At 32.4% G+C, this 20743-nt stretch overlaps 1 protein-coding gene across 4 annotated transcripts in view; it reads right to left on the bottom strand.

The window, feature by feature from the left end:
- Positions 1 to 20743, bottom strand: part of ssh (Protein phosphatase Slingshot) — a 163079-nt gene that overhangs the window by 49413 nt on the left and 92923 nt on the right. For all 4 annotated transcript variants that reach the window (XM_012283647.2, XM_012283649.2, XM_076541163.1 and 1 more), the window contains one exon: positions 2885 to 3063. In XM_012283647.2, coding sequence (XP_012139037.1) covers positions 2885 to 3063 — 179 coding nt within the window. The remainder of the gene's footprint in view (positions 1 to 2884; positions 3064 to 20743) is intronic.

Below are 20743 nucleotides of genomic sequence, written 5' to 3'. Positions count from 1 at the left end.
AGACCCAATATTTTGATTTGCTAAAAATCGCAGCGACACTTCACGGACTAAATATGTACATTTTAAAGCACGTTTTATTTAATTTGACGCATTTTTGAAGTGTCTGCCAAATTTCGGTAGTTTCCGCCTACTATGCAGCGTTTCGCCGTATTTCGCGAGATACCGACGTGTTAACCGAGGGAAGCGCAGCGAAATGGAGCTTTGACCCGACGAGATGGCTTTGCCAGTGGCAGGCCGACCTTCCCTGATGACCTTGGTGCTCACCTGTCAAGCACCTTGCTCGAACGCGTGGCTTACGGTAACGCGCTCCATTTCCCTACGCCCGTGTGCTCTGGCGGGCAGCAAAGAGAGCGGTGCTGCTGACCTTCGCAGTGTTCACCTTTCCACATGGTGTTTCTCGATCTGCGCTCGATGTACCGTTTCCAGCCGCGTTTTATTCACCTAATTGCTGCGTGCTTCGCTAATGACTCACCGTGATCGTGATGGGTTGAAAGGAGCCGGATACCGCGTGGATAGAAAGCACGCGTTCGGGGGCTGGGATTTTTGCGAAACCGACAAAACTTGCTTTCAAAAGCATTGCTAAATCTTGCGTTAGGAGAGTCAAGGGTTAATTAATTACATGACTTTTCTGAACCTCTTGCTTAACGAACTATATTCAGTTATTTTATGAATTTTATACGTTCTGTGTTTGTTCGTAGGAATTTTAGTCATTTTTCAGATTTTCTGAAACAGGTTTCAATTCAGTATCATGTTTATAGAATAAATTTAATTTATGTCTTTTGTTATTATGCATATATTATACATATATGATACTATTTATGTTATTTGTACATGATATTATTAATAGTATTACATGTTATATAGTATAATTCATATTATTTATATAATACTATACAACACTGTTTATGTCATTTATATGATGCTTTGTTTGCTATGTTTGCTATACTATGTATGGTTTCAATCTTTTTGGATACCTTGTACATACTCAAGTTGAGAAATTTGGGAAATGTATATAATTTAGATAATTCATAAAATTTAAAAAATTAAAAAAAAAATAAATTCATAAAATTAAGAAAATTTAATAAGTTGATGAAATTTGTATAATTTATTTAAGAAATTTAGAAATTTGAAAATTTGTGTGTTTGGAGATTTGAAAATTTGGGAAGTTTGAGAGTTAAAAGTTCAAAAATTTGGAAGTTTAGGAAGTCTAACAGTTTTAAAAGTTTAGAGCATTTGAAAATTAAAAAATTTACTTATATCATCTCTTGAAACCGAAAGTAATTGATACTTAACCCAGCAAGCGATGAGAAAGTTAATAAAAATAACTACTAAAATGTTATAACCAATACAGCTCTAATTTTACACCTTCCCCTTTAATTAACAGCCCTATATAACAATTTTAATCAAGCAACGCCTATCTTACCAGATACGAAAATTAAAACAAGCTCCAATTAGACTTTAAGTATCAATTACCATTTATTGCCAATCACGTACTATTTTCACTGCACTATTAAATAAAATTGTCGGAAGTGTGTACAAAAAGTCATGTTGGTCATTACGTTGAAACTCAGCGAAAGGTTCAATCGTGGGACAGATTTGTCCGCCAACGTTTTTTATTCAACACAGAACAGAGGATAGTTATCTACCGGAGAGAAAGTGCAGAACTATCCTGCCGCGGTAAAAATCTGATAACCTGTAAAATCTGCCCACTTTCCCTGCACCACGAATCGGCAATAAACGAACAAACAGGGATCGATCGAGGAATCGAGAGGCTGAGTCGATCAGATTGAAACTTCGAACAAGGAAGAGGCTGATGCGGAAAGAAAATCGACTACCTACGCTACACTAACCTACGAAAGTGCTATTTTTACGCTAAAAATATAGTAATCGACGTGTTTTTATTAGTTTTATTCGTGTACGTTGTTTAAATTTCGTTACTGAAAAAATGGGTAGAATAGAAATATTTTTAGTCATTGAAATTATACATTTTTTGTAATAACGATTATTTGTTCGAATAACGATTTGTTGAATCGACAAAAGATTTCTGTAAGTACAGTTATAATTGTGTAATTGTTAACGTTAGAGTTTCATTGTTAAAGTATTTATTGAAGGAAAGTAAAAAATAAGAATGCACAAGTATACCGTATATATTCTTAATGCGCATGCGCCGTATGTTCTTTGCGCATGCGCCGTATATTCTTTGCGCATGCGCGTTACATATCTCTAAGGAAAACATTTCGAAGAATTGTCATATTTACTTTTATTGTAAACGAAATCAAATATGAAAAAAAACATTATTGCTTCATTTTTCGATTTATTTTTGCGTACAGAATCATCGTTTGACCTTGTCTGCTGCTAAACTATTTATTCTTTATACATATTCAAATAGAAACTTAATATTTAAAATTATTTATACACGTCTACATAAAAATTTATAAATTTCGTAAACTAAAAAGAAATAAATAAGAAACATGGAATCAAATATAGAAAATAATATACAGATACGATAAAATGAAATGTCCATTCAAATTAAAATTGAAAATAAGTTAATGTAACATGAATAAATAAGTGTAAATACTCGGGAGAGATTTTGTTCATCAAAATTAGTGACGAAATTAGTGTTCATTAAATTTGTTGCTAATACCAAGAATAATTACAATAACATTTTCATCTAAATTTGCTGACATTGTCTTTTATATGAACGCGCATTTGTTAAAATAAAAAGCGAGTATTAAAGAATGACACTTATAGATCTTTTTGTCCCCACTGTTCGAATGATATACGATAAGAATGCAGTTTACGATAAAGCAGCAAGTAGTATAGATAGCAAAAACACGAGGACAGCCTGGAGACTCAAGAAGAAATTCGAAAATAGCCGACATACCCGTCGCCGTCCAGAGTAATGGCAGTGTCGGCCAGAACTCGAAGTACAAGACCAACGGTCGCCCTAGCGTGACAATCGATACCGAGAAGGCAGCTCTCCTCGGCATCCTGCCTTCCGGTGCAGGACACTACGACCAGGTATCTCGTCCTTCCTGGATGCACCGACTCCAATTTCACCGCCTGAAATCAGAACGAAGAATCCTTTGTTAGAAATTTCTCACTTTTTAAATTTACAGATTACCTTCCATATTTCTAAATAGTACACAAGTTTCATGGCTGTTTGTATATTTCTGAAATTATAAATTTTAGAATTTTTATATTGTTTGGTTTTGAAGTTCTGAAATTTCTGAATTACCAGATTTCTAAATTTTGAAATATGGAAATTTAAAAATGATTTTTTTCAAATCTTATATTACTCAATTTCAGAAATTGAAAAATTTGATGATCATCAAATTGTCTACACTTAACTGATAATTCGAAATCCCAACAGTTTTGGCAATTATTTGCATTCAAACGTAAAGATGTTAAAAGACACCTTTCGGTCGAAATAGGTATACACAAAATTATAGTAGAAATAGTGTTAAACGAGTCTATTACACTTCCAACATTCTGCAGAAAGATAACGAGGAATTCGTTCGAGACGAACGCGTTACAAGCTACTCAAGATGCAACATTTAAGCTCAATGAACGGTAACGAGGAAACAGGAAGAAAGTGGCAATAAAGACGTCGCCATCGAGGTTCTCCTGATTCGATCTCATACACTTGACCGGAGATCATTATCGTGAAGTCATCTTAAAACGCCAAACAAAAGTTGTCCGAGGTTAATGACACTGCCGACAACTGTGGTTGCACAACCGTAACGTTCTCGCTGTTTCCGTTTCACAGCTGTTTCCTGCTTTCCCATCGATATCGATATTCAACCTCGCTCTCGAAACATTCGATTGCCAACTTTCTTCGTAATGGACTGCATATTATCGAAATTTTCGCTAGCAATCTACACGGTTACTTTCATTCTTCACGGAATGCAATAAAATTGAATTTGCAATCGCAAATTGTTTTCAATTACTCGTTACTTGGAATAGTATGTTAAAAAATGATTAATTCTGAAATTTGATTTAATTCAAATTTAAGTGTGATATCAAAATAATTGATGTATGTAGAATTATGATCAAAAATGGACGATTATAGTAATAATTACTGCAATATAATAAATTGTTATATAGTGTGGTTAATAATAATGTACTATAATAATTAATAATTATTATTAATTTTTTATGTTATGTATCATATATAGGGATTTATATTCTGCAAAATATATTATATATGTTATAAAACTTCAATTTTATACAATTTTATATATAATTAAAAATAATAATATATAGTATTAATATAATGATTAATAACAATTACTATACTATATAATAATGCTAACAATAGTAATATAATATTTTATTTCTATATTTTATATATTTAATATATTTTATTTCTATTAGTAACTATATTATACAAGTATATTATTGTAATGTATCTGTAACAATAATAATATATGATTATATTATTAACAATAATAATATATAATAATATATGATTATGTCATTATATTAATTTTACATTATAATTAATTATTTATTGTTACTACTAAATATTATTACTATTAATTAATATAATTAAATATTGTTACTATTAATTAATATAATTAATTATTGTTACTATTAATTATAAGGAATAATAATTTATAAAACTGTATAAAATTGAATTAATAAAACTTACATAATTTAATTTATACAGTATAAATTTCAACTTATATTTGCACACTTCAAAATAAAATTTTTGACTGAATCATAAAATGTATTTATCTGAAATATAAGTCCGAAATCTGCAACAAGCTTTTGAACATAATCATTTTTATTATTTAACAGTTATATAAAACAATAAATATTTAATACTTCGTTGAAGAAATAGGGAAAAAACATAGAAAAAAAGATTATGATATTAAAAGTAATTTAAGTTTGCAATTTAAGATTAGATCTGACTAATTAAATTTTGATGCTAACATAAAAACAATGCTCGTTTAATTTTTATGTACTCTTTCATTTTTTTTTAATTAGGCTCTAGACAACATGAAAATGAAGTTTGACGAAATATTACTCTCGTGAAGTTGCTGAACATGGCGGTGAGCTCGGTTGTTGGGACATTGCACTTCCGGGCCCGGTAATTATCAACACTTAACCTTATTATGTGGTTAATTAGGTAACCCGCGTCTCCTTATGGGATAAATCATAAATTGCACCCGTTTCCTTCCGTGCTGTAATAAAGTGATTAAGTGTTGCAACACAAATATTCTTGCAACGTTATTAAATAATTTGTATACAATGCTATTATTACATATAAATCGATTTTGTTCTTAAAAAAGTACTAAACAAAAAATAAACCAAAATAGAAAATAGAAAAATAATAGAAAATAATACAAAAATAAGAAAATTGAGAAAAATGAAAGATATAAAAAATATGAGAAAAATAAAAGAAAAAAGTAATACAAAAAAGACAAATAATGCAAAAATAAAATATGCTAAAAATTATTCTACAATCTTTTCGTACATTGAGAGATGATTATGATGAAAACTAACCTTTAAATAAATAAATTTTATTCAGTGGTATTTACAATTTGCTATTGAATTTAAAATCATTACGAAGCAATTTCAAATGAACGACCGAAACAGAAACCGCTAATTACAGTAATTACCTTCGATACTTTCAATTAATAACGATTTATTATTTGTAGATACATATTTGCAGCGCAGTAATTACAAATTCTAATTACATAAGCATTAATAAGTATCAGTAGAAAATCTTGATAGTAACAAATAAAATTAAAACTGTTCACTATGTAAATTACAAATTTTTATACTTTTATAACTGTAATTTAAAAAGCAAATTCTCTTTAACTAAAGTTTCATTTTCACATTTAAATAAAATTAACAAGAAATATTATAAGACTAATTTAAGTTCTCTATTATTTCACAAATCTAAAATAATTTTACTATTTAAGAAATATAATATTAATAACAATAAAATTAGTTAATTACAATTAACTATATCATCATAAATATAAAAAATATCACTATATTTCATAATTGCTTAAGTCATTATGAAACAAATTTAAAAACGTTGAGTAGAGCAGTTGTTAAACTTATGTAGTCCGTGCACCCCTTCTTGAACATTCTTTTTGTGAACTCCACCCCATAATTAAACTTCTATTATTTATTCTTTAATTAAGTTAATAACTAGTTACGACAAATATAAAACGTCTTGACCGTGTAAAATTGTTATTAAATGAGTTATTTGAATAAAAGCGTTGAAATTGTAATTTTAATGTTAAAATTATTTGCCTCGGAAGTCCGCGAACCACAGTTTAAGAACCTATGGATAGAGCATTATACAATATTTTTGTGTATTTATATAAATATAGATACAAGTATTAAGTTATGGATAAATTTCTGTATAATTATACCCATCATGTATTTCAAATTCTATCTACAGATATTAACCTACAAGTTGCCGCATGAGATCAACCCAAAGTAACAGAAGGCATGTCTATCGCCACCGTGAACACTTTCAGTATTACATTTCAGCAAATATGAATAATAACGACAATAACAGCTTCAGACGTTTGTCGATTGTCATCGTTTTTCGCCTAATTGGTGCGCGACTGCTCGAACCAATTGTTTATACCGCCGAAACTACGCGTGATTCTAGACGTCCATTTTGCTATTCTGACGAATCGGAGCCGTAGCTGTTCTAAACACCTGGGTCAGCCTCTTCACACGCCAACTCGTGGGTTGACAACGGTATGTAGAGCTATAACATTTTGACTTGCTTTCGTTAACTGGGCTGCTCTCCGCCCACAGACCCCTCGTTACTTTCGACACTTTTAACAACTTCTGGTGCTTTTGGCCCATTTTAAGAAAGTTTGATTCTCTGACAAAAAGTCGTATCACAGTTTGGCCTGCACATTTTTATACGTGAGTGAGTGGTCGGAATGGAGTTCTACAGTATTTGGATACCTATCGATTTCAAATTATAGCTAATTTTGCTATTAAATTTTGATTAAATTAAAGATTCAAAGTAAGCAGAGATATTAACAAAATTGTTCTCAATTTTAATTATTGGAGTCGCAGTACTGATATTACGTATCATTCACCATAAAATTGTTAGCTCACCTGTGCTATCATTTCTACAGAATCACTCGTGCACCTTTTGCTCTACCTGTTGCTCGGTGGCACGTTCGAAGCACAAAGAGTTAACAAGAATCGGTAGCTCGAAAACAGAAAATTAAAACAGCTTGACATCGAGTCGAGAGATCGACTTCTCGTTGCCTCGCGCCGGTTTCGCGATCGATATCTCGGACCAGTTACACGATTGCGTTTCTCCTCGTGTTTTATCCGAGCATTACGCGCATAATCGCATGACATACAACGACCCACTTTGCTATCCCTGAACACTGACATGCGGCGAACTCTGCGAACAGAGAGCGTCCATGTTGCGATATAGCAGGGACGGGCATCAGGGCAATCGCATAAAGTAATGCGATACATTACGACCTGAACAAACAAAGTCAGCGTACAATTTATGGAAGATACCAGATCGAGCGATGCACGTGTATGACCCTCGTACTTTTGTATCCTCTGCTTAAATCAAGAATGACATTGCCCCAATCTCGAGAAGTAACGTCGAGATATTTGGATCGAAAAAAGGACATGTTGCTTAACAAGGTCATCGATTAATTGATATCGAGTGCCGCGTTGACAATCTTCGATTGTTGTAATATGAGCAGAACAAGTTTTTGAATTTATAGGTTTGCAAATTTAAAAATTGAGAAATTTTCGAATTTATTATATATTAAGGGATTTTCAAGTTTCCAAATATCTAAATTTTCGAATATATAAATTATAAATTTCCTCATTTCCTAAATTCTAATTTTCCAAATTCCCTAATTTCTGGGTTGCTAAGCTCCAATATTTTCAAATTTTTTAGGATCTAAATTTCCATTCCCAAAATCTAGAAATTTTTATTTTCTCAAATTTGAAGAATGATCAAATTTCCAAATATTGAAATCTTTGAACTCGTAGATTCTTAAATATTTAAGTAACCAAATATTCATATTTAAAACTAGACCTAAATTTGCAATCCGTCCCCACATTTTCCCCAGAACAGCGATTTGCTCTAAATTGTACTATGTAACATTCTACGTTCGGACGAACAGTTAGGTGTGCACTTGCGACTAAGTAGGCAAGTGTAAATGTGCGAATTTCCCTCTGGTGGCGACTACCGGAAGTACTCCCGACACGAATGTCGTCCGAGTACAGCACGGACGTCTGGAGATGCTATCTTCCTCCTAACTGTTTGACTGGAGTTCTGTACGTATTAAACTCTCCCTCTCGATTCACTTTACTGCCACGGCGATTCCTTCCTCGCTTTCGACGTCAACTGCCTCGAAAAACGTGTTTTAATCTTGCATATATGTACCTTCATATTTATATCCAGTATACAGACGTCGCTAAAATGCGATTTATCTATATGTTCTTCTCGAGTGAAACTTATTTCAAGGAGCATATTTCACCTAGTGACCCAATAAATTTCACTTATCGTTCTACCAAACCTATTGCGACCGCGTGTAAGTATGCATACATATGAGCCGTTCTCGGACCGTAGTGACCAAGTTCACTTTTTGATGTTTTTACTTTTTGATCATATGCAAAATACTAAAGGAAAAATAAAAAGCAGGTTTATTTTATCAGTGAGGTGAAAGTTAATTGCTGATCAAAGTTGAAGATTTAATCTTGTTGGACAAGTTTGGCCATTTTTTGCAATGTTCTCTGTCGGTGGAGTAAAACATGGAGTTTGTACAACGGGGTTTTTTGTATCTTTGTATCTACACCATTTTGTATCTCGAATTGCAGGGACGGGACTTAGGACAATATCTCTGAGTAATGTAGTTAATTTAAGGATATAAAATATGTGATTAATTTAAGGATATATACGATATTTCGGGCAACTCAAATTCAATTGTGCTATATTACGAATTTAAAAAGAACAGAAATAGTAAAATGTTTCTGCATAATTTTCGTTTATCTGTGTCATATGCGTTACTTCGAAAAATTGTCTTGCTATATGTCCTTGCAATGTATAGCCTTAGTTAAATTATGTTAAAGTACCTACGTATTTTTTACACTGCCATGGAAGAGAATTTAGGAGCAAACAATTCTTGGAATTAATAATATTTTGATCAAAAGATATATTCATATATTTTATTGAATTACGATAGTAGAGAAATGTCATTAGTACATAAAAGTGGCAATACAACAAGAGTCTATTATATACGTTTGCTGATGTGACTTCGAAAATCAAAATTTGTGAAACTGTTAGGAATTGCTGAAAAGTGAACTAATATGTAATTAAACAACGCATAGCGATATAACGCATGGTGATAGAACGCAAGACGATACAAGACATGGCAATATAACGTGACAGTGCAAAGTACAACGATGCAATGCGCGGCGATATAATTTATGGTGATATAGCGAGTGGCAACGCGATGTAACGCGTAGCAATACATCACATGGAAATGTAAAGTATGGCTACATAACGCGTGGCGGTACAACGCATAGAAATGTAATATACGGCGATATAACGCGTGGCGATATTACGCTCGGCAGTACTTCACATGGCAATATAATGCGTGGCAAACACAATTTCCGGAAATATAATATATGGCAATATAACGCGTGGCAGTACTTCGCATGGCAATATAATGCGTGGCAACACAACTTACGGAAATGTAATGCATGGCGATACAACGCATGGTAATACAATACATCACAATGTAACAAGTAGCGATATAACACGTGGCTATATTACGCGCGGCAATATAATGTGTGCCAGTACAACGCATAATGGTATAATGCGCGGCGTTATAACACGTGACAGTACTTCGCATTGCGATACAATGCGAGGTAATATAAAACATGACAATGTAATTCATGGCGATACAATGCGCGGTAATATAATAGGTGACAATGTAGTACACGGCGATATAATGTGTGGTGATACAACAAACTTCGACGTAATGCATAGTGATATCATATATGATGATATAACGCGTGAAAATACAACGCATAGTAATAAAACACATGGCGATACAATGCGTGGTGACATAACGCACGGCGATAAATCGCGTGGTGATCTAGGGTTTACGTCCCTCAGGTAAAAATTCTTAATTACATCAATATAAAAGAAACATATGATCAATCATCATATTATGTTGCACTAATACTTTAATCAGCACAATGAATCTGAATATCTTTAAACTTCTTTTAAGCTACAGCGTTCTAAGTTTCGCGACGATGAAATTGCAACCGCGAATCTCTTGATACATAGCATGTTTCTCGTCATCTCGAACGATCCCTTCGCAATCGAGGGAAGCCTGTTCGAGATCGTTCGACGCGGAGAGCCACGAGGATCCCACGGAGGATCTTGAAAGGCCACCGTGAAAGTGTTTCGCGATCAGCGAAGCCTGGCTCGCGTGTGTCTCGCCGTCGTGAAACGAAAGCGAATCGTCGACAGACGCCAGAAGGAAAACCAAAAGGTTCAACCGATCGGCTTCTTTCGCGTCGTATCCTTCTTTTTCCTCTTCTCTACCCGGATCGATGATAGATAAATTCGCACGGTCGCGTCTCGAAAGGTTCGCACGTGTGGCTCCGTGCATCGGTAATGTCGGCCATCTTGGTTCGACTCGGTTTGATGTTCGTTGGCACATAAATATAAAAATTTTATATATGTTATTAATTAATATATTTGATTGGACTGTATATTCATTTTGTACATTTCCACTTTTCATTTATATTTATTCGGGCATACAATTAATTTAATACATGTCTAGCTAAAAGTTACTTTGTTATGATAGGAAACTGTTGACTGATATTTTATTGAAAATGTTGATACTTCGCGATTTATTGATAATATCATTAAGGCGAATGAAAATAATTGAAATAGAATTTCATGTGAAATTTTATCATTTAAATATATTTATTTTTAATCAAACTTCAAATTTAATCTAATTTAACCTAACATAATACATGATTTTATTATTCAGACTATTTTTGCTCAAATAAAACCGAACTTAATTTCAAACGTGAATCATTAAATTTGAAAGATAGTATTCTAAGTTGGGTTAAGTTTTGGATAGATTTTATCGTTCAAATTCATTTATTCTTATATAAATTTCAAATGTAACCTAAGTTTAAACGTGAATAACTAAACCTGAAAGATTTAATGTAAAAGTAACAGGAGAAAATTATAATTAATATAATAATAATTAAATAACAATTTATAATAAATAGAAACTGTTATTTATACTTATATAAATATAATAGTATCACGTGTTCCGAGTTGAGTGACCTGCCCAAACTTTATTTTCATATTTTATTCAATAATTATTTATTTACGGAAAATATTTCAATTAAATCATTTTATTTTGTTTCTTTTGATACATTATTGTGATATGAAAATGCTACGGCTCTCCGTAAATACAGAAAACTAACCTCAAAATAAAGAGCTTCTTTCAATAACGTTATCGATAATTATCAATAACAAAGATAATTATCCTTTCGAAAACTGAAAGTAATTAAAATAGCGTGACTTTAAATATTATTGTCGTATTACACATTCAATATTACTAAATAATAACCAATTACTTTTGTTTGATTCTCAAATCTAATCTAACCCAACCTAATTCTACTGTTTGTATCTTGCTCACTTCTTTCCACAAAAATTTTATTGAAACTAAACAAAAACTTACGCGATATTTCAATCATTGGTCAGAATACGTTAGGTTAGGTTTAAAGTTCAAATAAAGATAGATAGATTTAAATGATGAAATTCCTAGGCACTCCCGTTATCCTTAACGATATCTTGACGATAGTATCAATATACCGTTAAGTGTCAACGAGATATCGATAACTTATCGATACTCGACAGCAGTATTTTAAAACCAAAGAGATATATTACACTTTTTCACATTTAACTTTTAACGTGCGTAGATGTAAATATTTACATTGCAAATTTAATACCAGATAAAGTATTAAAAACTTGTTGTAATAAATTTTTTCTAAAGGTGTCTTTTTATTAAAAAAAAAAATCTTTCTCAAAATTAAAATTTAATAACGCAAGATTCTTACAGTTATTCTACTCTTTTTTTGAATTATTTTATTCAGTCTTTTGCATTTTAAAAATTAAATTGTAGTAGTGCGTACTTCGTGTTGAAGTTAGTTTTTGTACTAAACAGTAATATACATATACTATAATAAATACTATATATAACATATTTTAATTCATTTTAAATTTAAAAGAAAAATCAAATCTTATCAATAAATAAAAATTTGTCAGATTATAAGAACTAATTTCTTCCACGAGTGTTGGAATCATATAATACAACTTCAATTAGAAAATTTAAAGTGGGTATCTACTTCATTCGCCATGTTCATCAGAGATGCTGCTAATATAAAAGGCATGTACCTTCACCAAGAACAAGAAACTGTTGAACCGAACACGAACTCCGAAAGTCAGTGAACTTTCTCAGGACGATCCAATTACACAAGACACGAGAGACTGGCTGACCGCAGACATCCGCCGGTTTTCGATCGAAAAACAACAGAATCGATTCGAAATTCCGACTTGTAACGGCAATAATCGACGATGATTGCGGTATTTCAAAAGTAAAATAACTGTGACGAAACAAAAGAAATATACGTATTCGAAATTCTGGGATAGAAATCTCACGAAAGACAATGAAGGGAAACTCAAAATTAGCAGCATTATCAGTACGTGTTGACGCAGGAGGTATAGTCAGCTATACAGAGTGCCTCACAATTAGTGTAGGTTCCTGAAACGGGAGGTAGCTGACGCGATTCTGAATAAGATTTCCTTTTATAAAAATGGGGTTTGAAGCTTCGTTTTTGAATTATTAAGGAAAAACACGGACCAATCAGAACGCGAGGATTATTACGCGTTGGTTATCAACGCGTTAGATTACCACGCGTCAGATTCCTACGCTTAGAATTACCACGCGTTGCATTGCTACGTGTTGGACTACTACGCGTTGAATATCCACGCTTTGGATTATTACGCGTTGGATATCCACACGCTGGATTACTACGCGTTGGATAGCCACACGCTGGATTACTACGCGTTAGATTACCACGCATTAGATTCCTACGCTTAGAATTACGCGTTACATTATTACTCGTTGGATTAGTACGCGTACGGTTACCACGCGTTGCATTACTACGCGTTGGATAATTACGCGTTATCCGAGGCTGTAACTCCACGTCTGCTTCACGTAATTCTCGCGTTCTGATTGATCCGTGTTTTTCCTTAATAATTCAAAAACGAAGTTTCAACTGCCATTTTTGTAAAGGGAAATCTTATTCAGAATGACGTCAGCCACCCCTCATTTCAGAGACCAACACTAGTTGTGAGACACCCTATATACAATTGTACCGTAGACGCACTACGCTGAAGGATCGGGTTCTAATCCCGAGATCTGCACTTTTTCATTGATTTATACAGAGTTTAATAAGTAAATATTTTTTTAACTATTTCAAACCTTTTTTACATTATAGTACACACGATATGTCTGTTTAGAATTTAAAAATGTTTAATGTAAAATATTTGTGCGACACAATGTGTCAATGTATTTCAAAAATTAAGAAATATTGTGGACAATCTATGTGGATTTTCATGTACATGACATTTATTTCGAATTTAAAAATATTTAATAAAAACTATTTTGGAGACACAATGTTTATGTCAGAGCATTTCATGAATTGAGAAATTAGACATAATCGAAATTTTGTATTATTAATCTGTTTTTTATATGAACAATTTTGTGCGTTTATGTAATTATGAAAAAATTGAGTCTGAAAAGATTGAATTGATCGGTTCATGAAAAACCGGGTCGATTAAAATCCTGTCGTTCCGAATCGAGTTGAACTAGTTCGGGTAGAATCGTGCTGAGTCGAATCGGATCGATTCGGGTCAAGTCGGGTAAAATCGTGTTATGTCGCGTCGGCACGAATATAGTCGAATCAGCTATTTCAAACTGCGAGATATAAAAACTTGACAATTCTGAGATGTTCTAATATGAAAACTCGGAAATTTATAAATATAGAGATTTTATACTTTCATGATTTATAAATTTGGATACTGAGAAACTTAATAATTCGTTTTTAATTTCAATTTTTAAATTTCTGCTTTTGCAAATACTGTATTTTGAAATATGGAAATTAGATAATTGGATAATGTAGAAATATAGAAATATAAAATTTGCATTCTATGAAATTTATTATCAGATTATATTCTCATGATTTGTGACTTTGAAAAATTTGACAATTTAACAATTTTATAATTTGAGAATTTAGCAATTTGACAACTTAAGAATTTAGAAGTTCTAAAATCTGATGATTAAGAAATTAAAACATTTTGCGTTTTAACACCTGTAAATCTAGGGACAAACATATCTCGTTTTTTATAATTAACCCTAGAACATAATGTGAACATTATACGGAACATATTTACGGAACTCCTCAAAATGGCGGCCCTCAAAATGTTCTTATTTTCGATTGCAAAAATTATTAACAAGTTTTTATCAAAAAACCTTCATGAAGATAGAAAATCATTAAATAACTTAGTTTACGTATTATATATTGTTTAACTATTTTTATCATTTAGTTTCAATTTAGATGCTCACAAAATCTAGGATTAACGACATGGCCTCTAATTTATGTGGATGGCAAAAGATGTATATACTGTTCGGCATTAAAGCGTCGTTAGGATGGAGTACAAAGGTCTTCGTCCGCTAGAAAACGAATTAAGTGTAATTAAGTTCAACGACAGTTGGTTGGAACACGGTTGCTACCAAGACACCCGATAAACTTGCTCCACTTTCGAAAGGGCCGGCATGACCACGTGAAACTGGTTCGGCACGAGTTAACTCGACACCTTTTACGGGCCAAACAACAATGGACTTCGAATGTCCAGCTCCTGGTTTTCGCGTCGATTCGCCATTTTCCATTCAGTAGGCCGCTTTATACAGGCTAAGTAAATACAATTAACAGACTGCAGAGAAAGTGGATAGTTTCTTTCGCGTGTATATTGTCGTATCCTTTTTTCTTAACACGTTATTGACGAGTTTATTCGCTTTCAACCCTCTTGTTAGCTATAATTACTGTGGTAATAGTAATTCATACGGTAATTATTTTATAAGTTGTCATGGATTGTTGAGTGAAAATGTAAGTTTTTGCAGAAGTCATATTTTTGTTTGATAATATATTGTAAGATCTATGTGCTTAATATGGAAAATATGTTATTAGATAAAGATAAAGATATTTTATATATAATGTAAAATATTTTAATATAATATTTTTTTACGATGTAATATTTTATATAATGTAATAATTATATTTACTATCTTTTAAGAAATATAAATACAAAATAGATTTATAAATATTTTTATTTATGTATTATTATTATTAGATAATATTATTAATATTATTAAAATATAATTTCATTACTATTATAGTATATTTGACTATAAAAAAGAATATTATTAAAAATAATTTAATAAACATTATTAGTACTAATTGTTTTTTCACTACTATTACATGAAAATGTTAAAAAACACATTTTCGTTCAAGAACAAAAATCAATGGTTCTTCAGGCATCTTAAAAATAATTATACAGTAGCTACATCAAAAATTAATTTTTTAATGTGCTACTTCATTTCACTTCTTCAAGTTAGTCTAGTCAATGTGATTTTTAATTATTCCAGTAATTATTTCAGTGTATACATTTTTTCCATCGTCTACAACTTCGTTTAAAAAACGACAAAAAAAAAGGATCATGAGTCAAGAATATTTTTATTCTGTCACGTGAACGAGAAAGTCCTTTCACTTCTTGCAGAATATAAAAAGGACAAGTATTTTAACATGTCTGGGTTATTTACGACCGCGTTCCACTTTTCGAAAAAGTGATTAACTGCGAGCGAAGATTCACTTTTTAGATCGTTTTATCTAAATTCTTGCGTGCTATGACTAATTTAATTAGTCAAATAAAACATATACATGAAAATTCAGTAAAACCTTCAAATTTCGTTTTTTCTTCTATTTTTTATTGTTTTCACTAGCTCATGAAACACGATATGTTAACACGATAAAAAGATGTATCTTTTCCACTAAATAATCCTGGTGTGTTGGCATGAAATAGTTTGTGTTTTAACGGTCTAATTATTGATTGTATCTGCTCAAATTAAATCTTTTCCCCGAGCTTTAACGGCTTACGATATGATATTAACGCCTTTACAACAATGTAGGTTATATATGCATATTCATACTGCATATTAGATTCTGATATTTAGTGGTAAGGACATTTTATTTTCTCCTGAATGAAAATGAATTATAATAGACTCTATGCTAATAATAGAGGAACATTGTATTGTGTTAATTATAATAGAAAGGCGTAGGTTATGCAGTGCAATGTACAAACTTGTTAAATACAAGAATTTAGTGTATGTCAGAAGTTAGAAGCCTAGAAGGCCACATAACAGAATTTATACGTGTAGAAAGATGTATGATGCAGTCTAACTGTAAGCAGTCACTGGTCACCGAATTAGAACCACGTACGAAAATTTCACTTTCATGGCTACATTATGTCATATATGGAAAATTGTCTTAGGTCATGAAAAATTATTACTAAACATGTTGATAACGATATACAGGATGTCTCACAGCTAGTGTAGGTTCATGTTCATGAAAAACGTGAAAAATGCTGAAAATGTGGTCCTAATTGCATCGAAAAAAGATGAACTTTCCCCACTTTCAAAACAAACATCTCATATGTAGAAAGCTGTATGATACAATCTTATCAATCTTAGTATATTGCAGCGAACACAATATGCAGAACGAAGTTTCGTATTTTTTAGTTTTTAACAAGGCACTCTGTCGTCCGAATATTACCATAAGTGATATATTTTTTTTGTATTATTCAAATAACACTTTCAACGCTCACGTTAAATTTCTGAAAAATCCTAATTGATATTAATTTTATTTTCTGCAAACCTAGTCGAGTATTCGGACAATTTACTTATTTTTACTAGATGTTCGTTAATGTGTTGAATAATATTATTTATCGTTGGACAATGTTCTATGTATAATGTGTATGTGGTAAGTGTGTTGAGCGATTAAATATAAATTTGAATTCAATTTGGGTTGAATTCAAATTCATCCTAATTTGGATGTATTATGGGTATACTATACAGTAGTACAATAAAACAATAAAACGATATGTGTATAAAACGGCAATAAACGCGTGAAATGAAATAATGGCAATAAAGTGAGAGGTCACTACCAGTTATTGAATTTTACTGTCCAGGAAAAAGAATATATAGTAATTCTAAAATAAGTTTATGTAACATTGCAATATTACCACAAACTAATAACTTTCATAAAAAAGAAGAAACAAAGATTCACTTACATCTATGAAAATCTGGTTTGTAAATGATATCATTAGGCTAATAACGTCGATTTCTAAACGCGAGAATATTTCTGTCAAAATTAGTCGACTAGTAGCAATAAATACTAATTTTCTTCTTCTTTCTTCCGTCATTAAAAGAGACACGTATCATACTACAAGAAAATCAGTAGAATGACAGAATACTAATGAGTAATCGCGATAAATAATTTTTAGTACGTAAGCATGATAAAACTGCGCATAAATCTTACACGGTTGCTGATTGAGACATTTTCCTCATTAGGTGTCTTATCTCATGAAATTGTAATCAACGTTAACTGCATTCGACGTGCAAAAACGTCAATCCGAAACTTGTGAGCGGTTAATAAATTATTAATCTTATATCGAATAAAAACGTAATCCTTTGATGTTTTGCTTTACTTTTTTTGTAAAGTTTATAACGGTAGTATTAGCTCTGTATTTGACGCATACTCTCGTCATTTCTTGGTTTTAACGATACATCCTAAGAACTATATGTGCATCAGGGCATTGCAATTTGTAAGATCAGCTTCCAACTTAAAGGTTATAAGTAGCGAATAAATTTTATGATAAGGGAAAAGGTCAGAAGTAGACAAGGTATGAACCTAAAACCACAGAGATCAGAAGCTAGACCCAAGTTAGACATGTTTATACGTCTGACTCACGTAAAGGTCATGATGAAGTCAGTTAGTATGTTTTTAGAGATACATATGCGGCAGGACATTGCAGCTTGTAAGAACATCCTGCAATTTAAAGGTTACGAGGATTGAGTAGAATGATAAGGGAAAAGGTGAGAATGTGAAACAGGTAGATTCGATGCATTCTTAGTCCTATAATTCGCGTTAGGGTTACATGGGTCCAACCTATACACCTTAGCAGTTACACATGAATAGGTCCTAAATCTACATATTGATTTAGACGTATTGAAACTTATAGTACTTATAGTAAGTAACTGTAGTTTAAATTATTGTAAAATACAAATAAGTCTTGTGCAATCTAGGTTCTATGAGTAGGTTCCAAATCTATGTAGAGGTAGATCTCAAATATAGACATGTAGATCTATGTATGTAGATCTGTATTTATTGAAAGTTAAAAGTTTGTAACTCAAATTGTTATGGGGTGCAAATGGAAAGCCAAAATAGGAATATATTACGAATTTATAGTCAATTGGAATTGATACATCATGCGATTCACCTAAGAGTGACATAGATGCAATTTGTACACCTTTCGATCTACATATGGCTTCGTATGTCTTATGTAAAATCTCTATCTATTGAAACTAACAAGTAGTCTTCAAATTGAAGATTTTAGTTATGTACGTTAAATATGTAATCGAACATCTTCATAAAAAGCGACAAAACTTTTTTTTGTCAACTTATTGTAAATTTACAGTAATTGTAGTTATTTCACCCTTAAACAAAAATATAAGTTCTTATTATCTTATGTGAAGATAGAAAGTATACTCTAGCGGATAAACGTATTTAATTATAATTTTACATAAATACAAAAGAAACTATAATTATTTTAACTACTTCCTTCATCGTCCAACCACTGGGACATTTGTTTTATAATACTATAGACTAGACGTCGCAGCCTACGCTGTACGTTCATGTCAGAAGTGTTCATGCAACTTTTGCTTCATACTGACTAAATTTAAAAATTGAATGAATGAGTTCCATGAATTATGGTTTAGGATTTCGACTACGTTGACTCCGAATCTGATATTTTTTGAACTGATCGTTGACTCTAATTTGGATCAAAGAATCGGAAAAATTAAATTAGCGTTAACATCTATTTTAGTATATGTATGTACGTCATAAAAGTCTTTAGGACCGTGTTCGGAATGTTTAACATTTGAAAAGCATTTTAAAAATTTTCGTTCACTTTGCTTAATCCAGATCAGGTGATGAGAAACATGTCGTTAAATTCAAAATCAGCGTTGTCAAAAACCCCCTATTATTCATTTTTAGTACTCTATAAATGCATTTTTGAAATTCCCTGATTCAGACGCTTGATCAGGCTGATCGATCGATCTGATCAAAATTCGATAGTAACAACGTTGTAGCCCAGAATCGATTTATAGTATTGATTTTCTCAAAATGGCAAAATTCGAGTCATAAGCGTTATGCACATAAGAGGTAAAGATTTCGTGGCATCCACGTGTACACACAAGAATAGCAAAAGTAGATGGAGATAACATAGATATAACATTTGAATAAGTGGTCGTTAAACGTAAATCTAGGGTTAGAAGTTCAATTTGAAGCAGCAGCTCAGCGTACAAAATACAAGCCCTAAGATTTGCCCCAGGGCTCCCAGCGTCCACGGGGCACAAGTTGTCCATTCCTGTTCGAAAGCAACACGCACACAGCCACACACTCTCGCCAGATGGGCGTTGTTCTCAACCTGTTTTAAAGTAGAATCCTATCTCGAGCTTTACGTACAGACTGGCCACGACCCGACTAACGAGTTTTTATCAAGCTAATAAGCGGATCGGTGAAACGATGCCAGTCCTGCGAGATGCGATCCACACGGTCGAGAATGTTCATTCCAGTTGCACAGGTGCGCACTGAGATTCCGAGATGCATAAAAAGCAAAATAATTATCGGCTATCCAGGAACGTAACGCCGGCCACGGAAACGAGTGTTTCTCGCGGTTGCCAGTTCACTATCAGCCAAAGTCTCTTTTTTCGACGCTTCATCCGCGATATTTGCCGACGCGAATGTCTGCAGAAATCTTCGTTTAATGAGACTCGACAAGTTAAATACCGAGTGGAATATCGTCAAATATTGATTGACTTTTGAGGACGATGTTATGTAATGGGTGAATGGTGGAGGCAACCACAAGTGTCCTTCTGGACTCGGAGAGAGTCCGAGTTTTCTGTTGTTTTATGATATTGATTTTTTTGTCAATTGATTTCGGTTTGATTGATTTGATAGTCGGTATAATATAACTTCGGAGGTGCTAATGATATACACAGAGGTAGATGTAACACTGAAGATTGGATAACTTTTACGCTGATCAAAATTGAAGAAATCCTACAAAACCTTAACCACAATTTCAAGTGCATTTTGATCGTATAATTGTAAATATCTGTAAATAAGTGTAGAGTGTCAACTGAGCACCGTACAGCGTAGAGTGAAAAGACAGTGGTCCAACTTGGTCAACCTTCAAACCTATTCTTTTACGATTACCCAAGCAACGTTTGTATCGAAATCGCGGCGTGGATCGGCATTACGCAATCGGAGCCGCGTGTTTTTT

Source organism: Megachile rotundata, chromosome 16 (assembly GCF_050947335.1).
Source record: "Megachile rotundata isolate GNS110a chromosome 16, iyMegRotu1, whole genome shotgun sequence".
NCBI classification, from domain to species: domain Eukaryota; kingdom Metazoa; phylum Arthropoda; class Insecta; order Hymenoptera; family Megachilidae; genus Megachile; species Megachile rotundata.
The sequence above is the reverse complement of the archived record's forward strand: the minus strand, read 5'-3'. Positions and strand labels throughout refer to the sequence as shown.